At 44.0% G+C, this 15694-nt stretch overlaps 1 protein-coding gene across 6 annotated transcripts in view; it reads left to right on the top strand.

Annotated features, from left to right (window-relative positions):
• The window catches only part of MALRD1 (MAM and LDL receptor class A domain containing 1), a 752096-nt gene that overhangs the window by 68202 nt on the left and 668200 nt on the right, over positions 1-15694 (top strand). For all 6 annotated transcript variants that reach the window (XM_077154409.1, XM_077154433.1, XM_077154399.1 and 3 more), the window contains exons 10-11: positions 509-716; positions 9390-9536. In XM_077154409.1, coding sequence (XP_077010524.1) covers positions 509-716; positions 9390-9536 — 355 coding nt within the window. The remainder of the gene's footprint in view (positions 1-508; positions 717-9389; positions 9537-15694) is intronic.

The raw sequence follows: 15694 nt of genomic DNA, 5'->3' as shown, positions 1-15694 counted from the left end.
TGGGGAACTCACTGTTCCAGAGACTCGCAGCCGGTCCAGCTGGTCCTGACTGGGGTACGCTGTGTGTCCGGTCACTGACGTGGCTCCGGGAGCTGTTCGGTACTGTTTCTGGTTATTTAGTAGTTGCTTTGGAGGATGAACTAAAATGTGTGCACATTACTAAGCCACCATCTTGGCCCCCCAACTGGCATTTTTTGATTACAAGAAAAATTGTACTCTTATATGCTTAGCAGAATGTTATATTTGTTCCTTTGAAAATTTCTATTCTTCTATTGTGCCGTTTTCCTTTGGCCTGATTTTCTCCACTCATTTAAATTTTCATTTTGGTAGTTAAAAATCAGATGCAGCTGTATACAATACATGTGTTGCAGGTAATGGCAGTATGTATTCTTATCTCCTAAAGCTAAAGAGGGAGCTGGGTGGTTTATTTTTCAATCTTTGGTTTGTTTTTTCTTTTTAACGAGATTCCACGCTCTCAGCATGCTTCCTCTTCTCCCTTTCCCTGCAGGTGGTCTTTGAAGGGGCTCTCTTGGGCGGGCGAGGCTTCGTGGCTCTGGACGGCCTCTGGGTCTACGCCTGCGGACAGGCCCAGCCGGGACACCTGTGCTTGGCGGACGAGTTCCCCTGTGCCAGCGGCCAGTGTGTGGCCCAAGCCCGGGTGTGTGACGGCTGGCAGGACTGCCCCGACCGGAGTGACGAGGACCCGGCCAGTTGCGGTGAGTGGACTGCGTGGCCAGCTCCTGGCACAGTGGGTGGCGGTGGCTGTTCTGAGCAAGGCACCCAAGCAAGGCCAGGGTGGGCAGCAAATGAGCTGGACCCAGACTTCCAGGCATGGCCATTGCACCCTGAAGCTGCAAGCTCCATGCTGAGGCAGAGCGGTGCTGCTGGGGACTGCAGGCTGTCCCTCTCAGCTCCACTGATGGGCTGCGTGTGAGTGTGTGAGTGTATGGGTGTGCCCATGAGCATGTGCACGTGAGTGTGAGTGGGTGTGCACGTGAGTGTGAGTGTGTGTGTGTGTGACAGCAGCTGTGTTTTGGTTAAAAGGGAAAGTTGGCCTTAGCAGGAACCCCCTGTAGCTCCGTCTGGAGGCAGGTCCTGCAGGTTTGCTGCCTTCCTGGTGCAGGAACCTGTCCTTGCAGGACAGTTGTATGGGAGGGGGCAGCCGCTGTCCCCGCTTGGGCCTGACGGAGGTTAGTCACTTTGGCCCAGAACTCCCAGAGGCTTTGCAGGGGTTGTGTGACAAGTTTCTGATGAGTAAGAAATCCCGTTACACTGATGAGTGCTAGGTCCCTGGTTCCATTTAGAAGAAAGAATAATTTAATTTTTCCACTCATATCCCATGTGAGTTAACTTAGCAGCTAAAATACTTGTGTTTCTTTACTCATGAATTCCACCTAAACAAATCCAATTCCTACCTCACAAATGAGTGTTTTTGTTGGATTGTGAAAATGTTGGCAGTGATTTTGCTTCAGTGTTTTCGATAGTGAGGTCTTTCTTTGAGCAAGAGAAAAATGCTGCAACGAGATAATGCCGCCTCCGTAACGACATGCTCTTTGCAGGGTCGGCTTCTGCCCAGGGAGAGGAGGGGGTGGGTGTGAGAATGGGGAGGGGGCAGCCAGGAGACCCCAGTGCTGGCCCGCCGGGAACAGCATTGCCCCTGCTGGGCAATGCGGGAATAGCCGCCAGCTTCTGGGTGAGTCTCCCTCCAAAAGCCAATCTGAGGACAATTTGTTTTCTCTAGTGAGAGTACGTGTGATTGTTCTCTACTTTTACTTAAATTCCCTACCATTTGGTCCATTTCTTTTGGGAAAGTTCATCTAACAGTTTGTATTATTCCCAATTCTAGTAACTGGAAGAGAATATATTTTCTTTCTTTTCTGTTGTACATTTGGAGGCTTGGCTTCATTTTTCCCTTTTCTCCTATGGTAAAGTGTTCTTTAAGCTCCTTTTAATTAGGTTTCTAATAAATTCCCAGCTGGAGTATTAGTAGATATTTTAACACTGGGTTTGGACACATCCCCGCCTTTCTCCTCTTTCAGTAAAGTTTCTTTGATTACAACCTGGTGCTTTCTCCATCACAGTCTCTAGGTGCCAGTCTGCTGTTTCCTGCATGTGACTGCGGGGTCAGCGATGCCTGCCGTCAACAAGTAGGGTTCGGTCCACATAACGCAGCCTCATTTGTCCAGGAGAGAAAAACAAGGCTGGCCTTTTGCTTGGTCACTTCCAGCTTGAGAAACAGAAAGCAACATAAATATGTCATGATATAACCATGTTGCATACATGACATATATGTTGTATGTTGACCCCAAATGAGTAAGTAGTCCAGGCAAATATTTGCACAATTATCACTGCTCTGAGGAATATTCTCATAGAGCAATCAAATTATTAGAAGTGATATAAATATAACATTCATTTCTGCACTAACATATTTGTGCATAAGTGCATCTGTACATGCATGCTTTTAGAAAATAAGAGAGATTTCCCCTTGAACTTTGAAAACACTTTGAAATAATTCATACATATTTTTCATTTGTATTCTACAAATTTGAATTTTCAATCAATTTTATTTCTGTAAATGAAATTTGCAAGCTCTTGGTAAATTTCCTTGCACCCTCTTTCTAGCCTACGTAGACTCAATCTCCGGGGTAGAGCTCACGCACATCTGGCGAGCTGAGCAGTAGCCCCGTGTTCTAGAGCTGCCACATTCGTCCTGAAGGCAGTCGGTACACTAGCCTCCTCTTGCTCCTTTAGGAACTCTTGATGCAGGTGGTGAAGTGGGCTGCTCTCCCCGTCCTTTTCAGGACAGTTCATTGCATCTCCCCACCTGCAGTCTTGCTGGAAGCCACCCCCAGCCTCGCCCGGGACTCACGAAGGGGTCTGCATTTGACACGTTCCAGGTGATCCATCCGCGTAGTCAAGCTTCCAAACCACAGGGCTGAAGAAGTGAAGGGATGGCGGGCGGGGAAGGAGCGGGTGGCGTTGAACAGACTTGAGAATTTATGGCAAACCAGCCTTCAGGATAGAAGCCGAACTTCCCTCACGGCTTTAGTTCAGAAATAGGTTCCTGATGTTTATCAGCAGGGCCCTGCATCAAAGAGAAGGGTCTAAAGGGCAAAACACATTTGCAATCCATTTCTAAATTATTTCTATCAAAATAATTAAAATAAATCATGAGATAAAGGATGGGTAAAAATTTATCTCTCAAGTATATCTAATTTTCAATCATGACATAGAAACTGACACAGACACATACACACACACACAAACACATACACACACGTTTTCCAGTAGGTTCTACAGAACATCTGGTGCCATGATTAAAAAATATTCTACAAACCACCCCCCACCTCCAAAAAAACAAAGGAAGTGATGGAGAGATTGACAGATCTGTGGCAAAATCAAACCAGTTTTGGAAATTCTGTGGGGGAAAAAAATTAAACTGCTTTCCTTTCCTAGGATTTTTTAGACCATTTAAAATTTTACTATGAATTGCAAATCTTTAGAGAGGATGTAGGTTTAAATTCAAGTGATAGAAGTTAAAGCCACGGATTCTATGCAATGCATTCAATTTTTACCGTAGATATCTTTAATATTTTGAAACAAATGCGTTGAATACCGAAACACTTTCTGAGAGCAAGGAAAATATATATATATTTAGTGTCACAAAAATCCTTCTAGTTTCTCAATAAATATCTGCAAAGCTTTATAATCTAACAGGTGATCATTGAATAAAACTTTCCCCATTCATTTCTCATACATACTTTTCTCTTCCATCCTAAAGAACTGATTCATTTTTGAACAGGAGGATTCATAAATATTTTAATTTTCATGAGCCAGAAGAATTTTCTTCAGCTACCACAATGAAATTCTTTTTCTTCTGCCGATTTTCTGTGGTGGTTAAATATGCAAGAGGAAACCTTGTCATAATCTATAAATATTACTTTAACTGATGAACTCGCTGTGCAATTTCTCTAAAATTATGAAGTGTCATATCTCATTTTCTGATTAGAGATGGTGAAGTGTATGCTATACTCTCAAAAGATTAAAATCAAAAGAAGAAAGTAACCAAAACCACTGTTTATAATGCACTTTATTAATGACATGAACAATGATTCTTCAGACTTACAGACATTTTGCATTTAATACATATCGGACAATAAGGCATTTGTCAATTGCCAGGATACGTTTGACTCTCCTGGTTTTGTTCTGATATTTATAACTTCACCTTAAACTTTTAAAATTATGTAGTGGAAATATTAATGGAAAACATTCAGTTTGTGTGGGCGGAATTTGACTTATACTTTATATGCAGTCATGTTCTAAATATTTAGCTTTAAAAACTCTTTAAGGGTATGGAACAGATGCCACTGGTAATAATGGCTTAGCAATTCACTAGGGTTTTTACCGAGGTGATTGTGCCAGCACTTCCACAGCACTCCTTTATGGTGATGGATTTGAAAAATTAATTTTCATTTTTCAGATGACAGCAGTTTTTAGTGTTCTATAGAGTGCAATGATTGACATCTTAACTGATAAAATACACAGATAATGAAAGAAATGGTTTAAGCTTTTATGCTACATATAAATCTCTACATCTACACAATCGAACATCATTTAGTTTTGAAGTATTCTTTACATATTTACACTTTAGTGACACAGATCGTTGTGAGAGCCTGAGGGTTTGGCGATGCATGAGCCACGCGGAACTCATTTTCACACTCATCCATCTTACTGTCATTTCACACTTTGCCTTGTGGGGAGTGAGGCTGGTTACATACTGGCCAACTGCAAAGAAGAAGATTGTTATTTGCAGGGACTTGCTCCCTTTGGGTGGCAATAAATAATTTATTGCCTCAGCAGGGAAGCTTGAGCGGGAAAAGAAAAGCAATTAATTATTATGCTCCGACAAGCCTCAGCTGGGGGACCCAGGGACAGATGAGTGAGTGCCTATTCCCAGGAACCAGCCTGGGGAGAGGTGGAAGGGCTCTTGGCCAATACCACAGCCAGGGTTTTGAATTTAAAAGCATGTTTCAGAAATCAAGGGTGTATTTAGAAGCTCGCACATTTCTACAGTTCACCAGCTGATTTAGAAGAGCTGCGGGGTGGACCAGTAGCTGGCAGAGCTCCATGGACACCAGAACACATGATTTTCTGACCACAGTGGCAGGTCCCAGCTGGGTCCCAGAGTGTGTCAAAGACAGGAGGGGCTCACCTTGTGAGGGCGTCTTTGGATCAGCAGCTCTCAGCACCCACACACCTGGGAGCAGGAGGTCTCTGGGTGGACTGGTTGTGTGGGTGCATGCTTGGTAATGTGCAAGGCCTTCCTTTTATTAGAATAGAGTCAACTCACTTGATTGTGGTGTGGTTGGTTTTTCCCCTGGTAAATCTGTTTGGGGAAAAATCATATTTGCTTGTAAGGAAAGAAAATAAAAATGTTACGTTGGGACTCTTCTATCTTTTATCAATTATATTACTCTCTAAAGAAACATAGTTCTGAGGTATGAATGCTTAATTTACGTGCCAAGAGAACGTGAGCGACTTTCCGTGTGCACATAATGTGCTTCATTAGCTTAGGGGCTGACAGACTATGGAAGCACTGTCTGGTTGTGAGACCAGAAATTGCCACTTATGAGACTGGAAGATCCTTTAGTTTTTATGATACAGTAAACTGATCCAATAGACCTGTTTTAGTTTGTTAATGCTGCTGGAATTCAGTATAACAGAAATGGGTTGGCTTTTATGCAGGAAACTTATTAAGTCACAAGTTTACAGTTCTAAGGCCATAAAAATGTCCAAACTAAGGCATCCAAAGAAAGAAAACTCGACTCAAGAAAGGGCCAATGATGTTTCGGGTTTCTCTGTCAGCTGGGAAGGCATATAGTGAAGTCTGCTTGCTTTCTCTCCTGGTTTCTTGTTTCATATTATTTCCTTGGGGGTGTTTTCTTTCTGCATCTCCAAAAATCTCTCTCTCTGTGTCAGCTCTGAAGCTTTTTCCAAAACAGTTCCCTCTTAAAGGACTCCAGTAAGCAATGCCACCTTGAATGGGTAGAGACACATCTCCATGGAAACCACATAATCAAAGGCCCCACCCCCAACTGGGTGGGTCACATTTCGATGGAAACAACTTAATCAAAAGATCCCAATCAACGATATTGAATGAGGTTTAAAGAACATGGCTTTTCTGGGGCACACAACAGTTTCAAACTGGCACATTCTACCCTCTGGACCCCAAGAAAAGACATGTTCTTTCCATATACAAAATAGATCCATTCCATCAAAATATCACAGAGCTTTAAACCGTTTTAGTAACAACACAAATGCAATACAAAGTTTGAAACAGTACAAAAATCCCATCAAAGTCAGCTACAGGCATGGTCTGTCCTAAGGCAAAATTCTCCTCTGGCTGTGGACCTGTAAAGCTCAGCACAAGTTATCTGCTGCCGATATACAAAGGAGGAACAGTCACAGGATGCATGTTTCCATTTCCACAGGGAGAAATTGGAAGGGACACTGGGGTCACCAGACCAAAGCAGTTCTGAAAAGAAAATTCCATCAGATTTCAAAGTCTGAAAGTCATTTATCCTCAGCGTTTAGGAATTGGCAGCCCCACTCTTTCTAAGGGCTGATGCAGCAGCCCTGCTCTCTGCAAACTCTAGGGTAAGGTTGCAACATGGGATTGTTGGGAGAACCACCTTTCTCTTGGCTCCACCCTCTCCAGAGCAGCACCTGGGCTCTTTGTCATCTCCAGCGCACACGCTCACCCCCTCAGAATAATGGGGTGCTGCCAGGTTCCTCCTCAGTCCCTGGTTTATGAGCTCCACCCACTCCAAGGCACCAAAATTTTCCTGAGCAGTGAGGTGGAAGACCTGCCCTTGCTTCCAGGGCAAGCTCGCTCTCTCCAAGGGCTTGGGTGGGTCTGCACTCCTGGCCCAAGATTTCCTGGCTCCAGACTTTAGCTTCCATGCTTCTGTCTTTGAAGTCATTTTTCCTTCAGTTTGTTCCTTTTCTATTCCTCTTAATCCAGACTGGCAGTAGTTCCATTTATACATATCTCACAACACTCTTGTCTGCTTTCTATCTAGTATGCAGGAATCGTAACCATCAGACAATAGGATTTCCCACAAATCCTTTCTAGATAACTCCATCTCCAATCCTGGTTTTTCCTGAAATGGCTGATTGGTTCTGTTTGCATAAATCCTTACATGGGGCACTAGCCTCTGAGGTTGTACTTCCTGGGAACCCAGAGTTTTCCAGACCATCAATTTCTGATTTCTTTGCACACAAGAGTTCAGTTCTCAAATTATGTCTTTCCTGTTGCATTTCACTATAAGCTGCAAGGAGCAGCAAGACTGCATTTTCAACAGTTATTTTGGAAATCTCTTCAGGTAAGTCTCCAAGTTCATCACTCTCAAATTCTGCCTTCCAACCACAAGGATCACCTTCTTTCCAATTTGCAGTGACATGTCATCATTTCTGTCTAAAGCCTCATCAGAGTATCTTTAGAATCCATATTTCTACCAACAATCTCTTGTTGGGTGTTCTCTATCAAGATCCTCAGCCCTTCCAGAATCTTCCCATCATCCATTAAAAAAACTATTCCAACATGTTTGGTATTTACAAACTACAGCAGCACCTCACTTCTCTGCCACCAAAATCTGTTTTAGTTTGTTAATGTTGCCAGAAATTCAATATAGCATAAATGGGATGGCTTTTATAAAGGGAACTTATGAAGTTACAGTTCTAAGGCCATAAGAATGTCCAAATTAAGGCATCCAGAGAAAGAAACCTTACTCAAGAAAGGGCTAATGACATTTGGGGTTTCTCTGCCAGCTGGGAAGGCTCATGGCAAAGTTTGCTAGCTTTCTCTCTTGGCTTCTTGTTTCAAATGGTTTCCCCAGAGGTGTTTTCTTTCTGCATCTCCAAAGGTCTCTGTGTTAGGTCTGAAGCTTTTTCCAAAATGGTTCCCTCTTAAAGGACTCCAGTAGTCAGCCTACTTTGAATGGGTGGCAACACATTTGTCTAATCAAAGGTTCCACCCACAATTGGGAAGTTCACATCTTCATGGAAACAACCTAATCAAAATATCCCACCCAACAATATTGAAAGAGGATTAAAGAACATGGCTTTTCTGGGGTACACAGCAGTTTCAAACTGAAACAGGACCCATCTAAATCACTGAAAATAACCTAGGAGCCAACATGTCATGAGTCTTTCCCATTAGGAGATGGAGCCCTTGGTCTCGAGAGCCTTCTGAGTGCAAGCTTTGGCATCAGGCATTTCTCGTTTCTAAACCCAGAGATTTTATATTCTAAAGTTTATCAGTTTTCTCTTTCATATGATGGGGTTGTGTTCCTCACACAGGCTCTTATGCAGACCAGGTCATACATGCAAACCTGGGGCCCATCCTCAGAGCTCGGAGGAAGCACGCATGTTGTCACATGTATGCTGTGCCATGTAGCATGTATGTTGGAGCCTGTCCAAACTCTGGATATTTTCTGAGCAAGCATTACTTTGGTTACATTCTCTGCACTGTTATAAAAATGTCTCTGCATTGGTGGGAATATTTGGAAATGAGCTTTAAAATTAATTTTATTAATTTACCTTCAAAATTACCCTCTAAGATTGGCTGATACAATGTTTCTTACTCTAGGGATGAAGAAATTGAGGCCTAGCAAAGATAATTTCTCAAAGGCACAAATCGAGTTGTCAGAATTTCTAATTCATTGCCTAGTTCTCTGAAACCTATTGTTTGTCACATTTGGTCACAAAACTGGGAGAGGGGCCTTTGAAGCTTACCTGAAACCTTATCATTCTCTAAAACTAGTTCTTTCATTATAAACGTAGGAGCTGGAGTATCGGTCACCTTTTTACTTATGTATTAAGAGAGCAGTGTATAGGAAAAAAGCAAGGCTTGAAATAGCTAATTTAGCTGCAAATCCAAAATGGCTAGGCATTTTCTTTGGAAAAACTGTTAAAATAGCCTGATGGAAAGAATGCTGGGGAGTTAGCTCTCCAGGGGTCTGGAATTAAATTTAAATGCTCCATTAAATGGGCTTTTTTGACTTCCACCTCAGCAGGATTATACTTAGCAGGTGAATTAGTCATTCCCAGAAAGGCTCTAAAGTTCCACCTACATCGTTTCATCCCGTGGAAAATTGGCCAGTTTAGATTGAAGCGTCCCAAACCTGCCCATCTACAAGGTCAATGTCTCACTTGGCACAGAGAAACTTTGGTGAAGCTGGAAAAAGTAAAACTCTTCTGATAATTGCAAAGCACCCAAGACTAAGGGGAATGGCTACAGCTGAGTGTACTGGCTCATGTCGAGTCAGCATTTCACCGACGGCTCTCTCTCCGCTTCTCCTCACCTATTCACTTTTCTGTGGAAACAGCAGCTCCTGCCCCATGTGACTTCGCGCCCGGCGCCTGCAGCTGGAGACCTCTGTTCCCGGAAGACGCTGGCTGGGCAGTGGCTGAAGGAAAGGCCCGGGAAGGGCAGCCTCTCCCCAGACCCAACCGCACGGCACCAGCAGACCCCGGTACGGCCTTTTCCTGTCCTTACGCCTTTTTTGTTTGATTTCAATTTTCTTTCATCCAAGTTGCTGATGATAATGTTGCATATTTTCATGGTTACCTTTAGACCATATAAATGAAACTCTGCCTGAACCCTGCCTGGCCAAACTAATAATTTGTGGTTGCATTTCCCAAATGTAGCTGTTATCTTAAAAACCAAGATTATTGTTGTTGCACTTTTTAAAGGTTATATGGAGGGCATAGAAAGGAGTGAGGGAAGTCTCCTGATTTTCTCTCTAGTTGCCAAGAACCGTGCACAGCAGGCTTACCTTCTTTTTAGAGCAATCCACTTTTTGCAAAAGGGAAAGAAAAATAGCCTAATCTTCTTTCTGGGAATTAAGAACAGAGATTGAGCGTTCATCTGTAAAATAAATTTACAAATACTTGGATGTAATTTAATCACCCTTCTGACTTCTTTGTAGCAAATGATCTTCCTTCATCCTCATATTATTTCAACCACCATTACAATTTCTACATATCCTCTTAAGCTAGAGCAACTTTCCCTACACATAGCATTCTAATGAGGGGTTCTGAAAATGCCAACAACTGAAGGGTTTTGTTCCAATTTTATCCTTTGTTTTGTTTGTGTTTTCAGGGGACCCAAAGCCATCGCCCCACACATCACTGTCATATTTACTACAGCCGTGCAGCTGTACCATACATTGTCTTTCAAACTCACCCCCTTTGAGCATTATCCTCTTTATTTCTCCTTTGAGATTGCCAAGGAACTCAGCCAAAAATAACAGGCCTGGCCTCGTTTTTAATTACAGCCATGGGAAGTCGGGTTTGGGGGTTTGGGGCTTGGGAAGAGGAAAGACTTTGTCCATTTGTTGGCTCAAATTGGAAACCCAGCTCATTAATTAACAGTGAGGTAAATTCTTCATTCTTGGTTTTGTGCCAAGGGGCCTTATTTTTTCCTTAAGATTTCAGAGTGGGTCAAGTTCAAAGTTTAAAATAGAAAGGATATGGTTGATGATTTGAACTATAAATTCATTGTACGTTTCCTAAGGCCACACACGGCTTCTTTTCCTTTCCTATGTTCAACGCAACCAAGGTGTCCACTCGGCCTCGGGGCAGTGGGCAGAGCCGTGGCCCCTGCTGGGGGCTGAGGCAGAGAAGCCGGGCACTGCGGTGGGACAGGGAGGGTGGATGCCGCGGGGACGGAGCCACCCAAGGGCCCAGGGAGGCTTCCTGAAGGAGGCGCCCCTGAGCTGCAGGGAGCAGAAGGGCCGTGGGAGGACAGAGGGCCGGGCACATGGCCTGGGGAGGGGGCGCAGCCTGGCATCCCCGAGGAGGTGCGTGTCCTGGTTGAGAGTCCTGCTAGTGGGCGCGGGGTGTGGGTGAGATGCAATGGGAGAGGAAACAGGGTAGGGGAGGGGGCCCAGGAGGTGGTGGTGACATGTGGTGACCAGTCCATCCTTTCGGGAAGGGCCTTCTGCTGTGCCTCGTGAGGGGATGGAGAGGCCAGAGACTGGGCCAGAGAGTGACCATGCTCTGGAGTGGGGTCCCTGTGTGTGTGGAGGGGGCTGGGCCCACATGCCCAGGGGAAGCCCCCAGTTCTGGTGGCAGAGGCTGGGCCCCCAGGGGAGTCAGGGGCGGCCGAGTGAGCTGCCCAGCCCCTGGGCATCAGTGATTTTAGCGGCAAGACCAAGACAAGGGACGTGCCCTCCACATGGAATTGCTCCGGATTAAGTGAAGCGAGGCCTGTTGAAGTTTTCATACACTGAGCGCTCCACAGATGCTAACAGAGTCTGGATGTTCTTGCTATTTTCATCATCTGCAGGTAAAAAAGTCCCTGTTAGCAGGAAGCCCCCAAGGGCCAGGGAATTTTGCCAGCCTGTAATTGCTACGTAATTATGATTTATGTAGAAATGATTCTGGAGAGGCCCCTCTGTGTTAAATATTGAAAGAGCCCATTTCTTTTCCTGTGCTGTAGACGATGTAGAAAATTGACACTACTTCTGGCAAAACTGGAGGCCCCTGTTATCCTTCAAGTGTGAGGGGTGGGGAAATAGCAGCCTATGTTTTCAGAAAGGCACCTGGAGAAAAGTCTGAACCACAGAGGCCATGCCCCCTCATCCACAAACCCCAGGAAGGTCCCTGGTGCACTCAGAGAACCGGGAGGAGGGAGTGAAGCAGGAGCCCGAGAGTGAATGCGGGGCCCCCACCCCATGCACACAGCACAGCTCGCAGCCCTGTTTGTGCTGGGCCTTTGGGTTCTAAATTGTAGCTTTTTAACTGTTTGTTCTCCTAGAGTTTTCTTCATACCTGCACAGCCCTGTACAGAATTTTGCATTCAAGCTGAATGGGTTGACATATGCAGTTTTTTGGTCTTTTTGGTAGTTAGACTTAGCTTTTCCTTTCCTCCTTTTTCACCTGCTTTCCCTCCCTGGTCACCCTGCCAGACAGAGACACGAGCACAAGAGGGTGAGCTTTTGTGGCATATGATAGGTAACTCGTGTTCATCATTTCATACTTTCATCTGCATCCATATAAACATATAAAACATGTAGGCATTCCAAATTATAAGTACTTCTGTGTTTAATTTTATCAAGATGAAATCATACTGTAACTCCTGTTTCAATCTCACTTTCTTCATTACAGACAGCTCGTGGTCATTCTTCCAAGTCTTCAAGTATGACGAATTTTTTTCACCTTTTTATACTAAAGTTCATTTAAATGCAGTAAAAGTCAACCTTTTGGTGTCTTGTTCACAGAGTTTTAACAAATGTGTAAATCATGTAATCATCACAAAACCCAAGTTATAAAACAGTTCCCTTACCCACCCCCTGCCCCCAAATTCTGCTGGACTGCCTTGTGATCGGCACCTCCCCTGCCCCTGGCACTGGTACCCACACACCTGGTTTCTGTTCCCACAGTTTCACCCTGTCCCTAAAGTCGTGGACGCAGAGTCGCGCAGGTGTTCCCTTTGGATCTGGCTCCTTCCCCTCAGCAGATAGACTTGAGACTTATCCCATTGCTGGTTATGGCAGTGGCCCCTGGTTGGGCTGAAGTTTATCCATGTCTCAGTTGAAGGATGTTTGGGTTATTTCTGAATTTTGGATTATACTAAAATAACTATAAAATTTGATGCAGGCTTTTGTATGAACATAAGTTTTCATTTCACCTGTGTACTCTATCCACTGCCCACACAGTATCACTTTTTTTCTGTTCTGGTTGTTGGAAGCACTTATACTTCCTGAGGGTCAGTGACCTTGGGAATGTCCCCTGCCAACCACTGGTGGTGAGTCCTTGGCTGGAGACTCAGGGGGATGATGCTGGACACTGGAGCTTGCTTTCTCTCTGTCTTTAGAGCCTCCCTGTTACCAGAGCTCTGCCTGGGCACTCTGGCCACCTCCATCTCTTCAACTCTGAGGAACCATGACTTAGGTCCACTTCGCACACTGTAGCCTTTAAACTGTCCAGGCAGGGGGCTGACAATCCAAGGGTGAGATGGTTAGGGTCATGGGGAAACTTGGCCAGGTGATGGTGCCCAGTTATCTGGTCCAGCAAGCACTGGTCTGTCTGTTGCTTTGTGGACATTTTGGGACTTAAATCATCAGCACCTTGATTGTATCTGTAGCTGATTACATCTGCAGTAGGCCAAGGGGAGTGCCCTCTGCAATGAGTGGCATTTATTCTAATCAGTTGGAGGCTTTAAAGGAGCATCCAGAAGAATAGTTCTCTCCACTTCAACCAGTCAGCCTGTCCTGGGAAACTCACTGAAGACCTTCATCAGAGTTGCCAGCTTGCAGCCTACCCAGTGGAATTTGGAATTGTGCATCCTCACATTTGCATGAGACACGTGTATGGGATCTCATATTTACAGATCTTTTCTGTTGGTTCTGTTTCCATAGAGAACCCTTCTAATACAGCTTTGGCAACAGGAATAGGGTGGTTCTTGAGAAACAGAATCTAAAAACTGGGTTTTTGCAACTGGCTTGCTACTCTGATTAGATTCAATGGTAGTGGTAACTTTATTTCCAATGATCAAGATGGCACTGACAATGAGAGGGGCAAGCTGGTGGTAAAGTGAGGTGTGGAATTTAGTTCATCCTCCAAAACAGCTAATAAATAGCCTGGAACAGGACAGAACAACTGCTTGGGGACTTCAGTGACTGGACACACAGCGTATATCAGTATAGATCAGGTGGACCACATGAAATCCCACATAGAACTGTGAGTCCCCAAGCCACAGAGGCCAGTGCCCCTCCCCCACAGGCATGGCAGGCTGGTTCCCCAGGAGAAAGGAAACAGACTTTACTAGCAGCAAGGGCTTAGCACAACCAAGATCCAATTGTAGAATTAATTAACAAATTCTGACTGATGAAAACAGGTCCCCAGCATAGCTAAACCAGGAATAAGCACTAAAGGAACTAAGAGTTTTTGCCCTGGCAGAGAGGGGGTGGGGCTGACAGAAAAAGAGGCTTTTTGAGTTGCACAGCACAAAATACTAGAAAAGAGCTAGACCCCAAGAAAAGGGGGCACACAGAGCTGGAGCTATATAGAGCCATATACCAACTCAAGCTCCTGATTGACAAACCTGAGAAGCAGGGTTCTAGCTCTGAAAAGGCTTTTTTTTTGCTTTTTTCTACTCCTTAACAATGCATTAGATAGAGCTGGAAGCACTCTAAGGCTCCAGCACTGTCCAAGGCAAAAGCAGAACTAAAAATTGTCTGAGAGACAGAGTAAGCAGTCAGGTGAAAGGTAATTCCCTAAAGGATGTATCTTACCAGAGAAAAGGGGGATGGGGCTCCACTCAAGTGGAATCCCTCCTTCAAGGAATTCAGGCCCCAGGGACTGGAAAACACAAGCATTCAAAGACATTTTGCAAACTCAGATCTGTCTGAACCATACCACTGGCAGGGAGAGTCTGCTGAAATTAAAGGCACCACATTACTTTAAGCTGATGGGAAGCCACAGGCAGACCAGTGACACATGCTGGGGAGGATAGGAAAAGCACAGAATCTAATGGCTTCCTAAGAAAGTCTGACAACCTGCTGGGTCTCACCTTCACAGAAAATTGATGCTGGCAACTCTTTCCTACTGAGATGTGGGCCCGTCTAGTCTGGGAAAATCTGACTGGGGTCTATAATATCTGAGGAGACTCGCCACAAGAAAAAAAAAGAAAGGCTCCAAATAGGCAGGGCAAGAAACACAAAACAAGCACTGAAAAATTCTGATAAGTTAAACTGAACCTATGCTGGAGGTCTAGGATAAGTTGAACTGAATGTCAGAGAACATATAGAGAACAAAGTCATCCAGCAAGAAAACCCTAGGTAAAAGACTGAAAACAACCTCCAGAATAAACTAATTAAGGAATTCAAATGCCTAGATGCCAGCAAAAAATAATGAGTCATACTAGGAAAATCAAAGATATGGCACAGTCAAAGGAACAAATCAACACTTCAAATGAGATACAGGAGTTCAAACAACTAATTCAGGATATTTGAAAAGATATGCAAAATCCCTTCAAAAATCATATCAATTAGTTGAGGGAGGATATAAAGAAAATGTTGGGTGAACAAAAAGAAGAACTTGAAAATTTGAAAAAACAATCACAGAGCTTATGGGAATGGAAGGCACAATAGAAAAGATGGAAAAAAAAAACAATGGAAACCTACAATAACAGATTTGAAGAGGGACACAAAAGGACTAATGAACTAGAGGACTGGATGCCTGAAATCTGATACACAAAAGAAAATATAGGGAAAAGAATAGAAAAATATGAGCAGGTCACAGGGAACTGAATGACAACATGAAGTGCACAAATGTATGTGTTGTGGGGGTCCCAGAAGGAGAAGAGAAGGGAAAAGGAAGAGAAAGACTAATGGAGGAAATAATCACTGAAAAATCTCTCATCTCTTATGAAAGACATAAAATTACAGATCCAAGAAGTGCATTGTACCCCAAACAGAATAGATCCAAATAGACATTCCCCAAGGCACTGACTAGTTAAATTGTCAAATGTCAAAGGCAAAGAGAGAATTTTGAAAGCAGCAAGAGAAAAGCAATCCATCACATACAAGAGAAGCTTGTTGAGACTATGTGTGGATTTCTCATGAAACCATGAAGGTGAGAAGACAGTGGTATGATATTTTTAAAATTCTAAAAGAGAAAAAAT

The sequence above is a fragment of the Tamandua tetradactyla genome, chromosome 1, assembly GCF_023851605.1.
Source record: "Tamandua tetradactyla isolate mTamTet1 chromosome 1, mTamTet1.pri, whole genome shotgun sequence".
NCBI lineage: Eukaryota > Metazoa > Chordata > Mammalia > Pilosa > Myrmecophagidae > Tamandua > Tamandua tetradactyla.
This window is presented reverse-complemented; position numbering and strand designations above follow the sequence as displayed.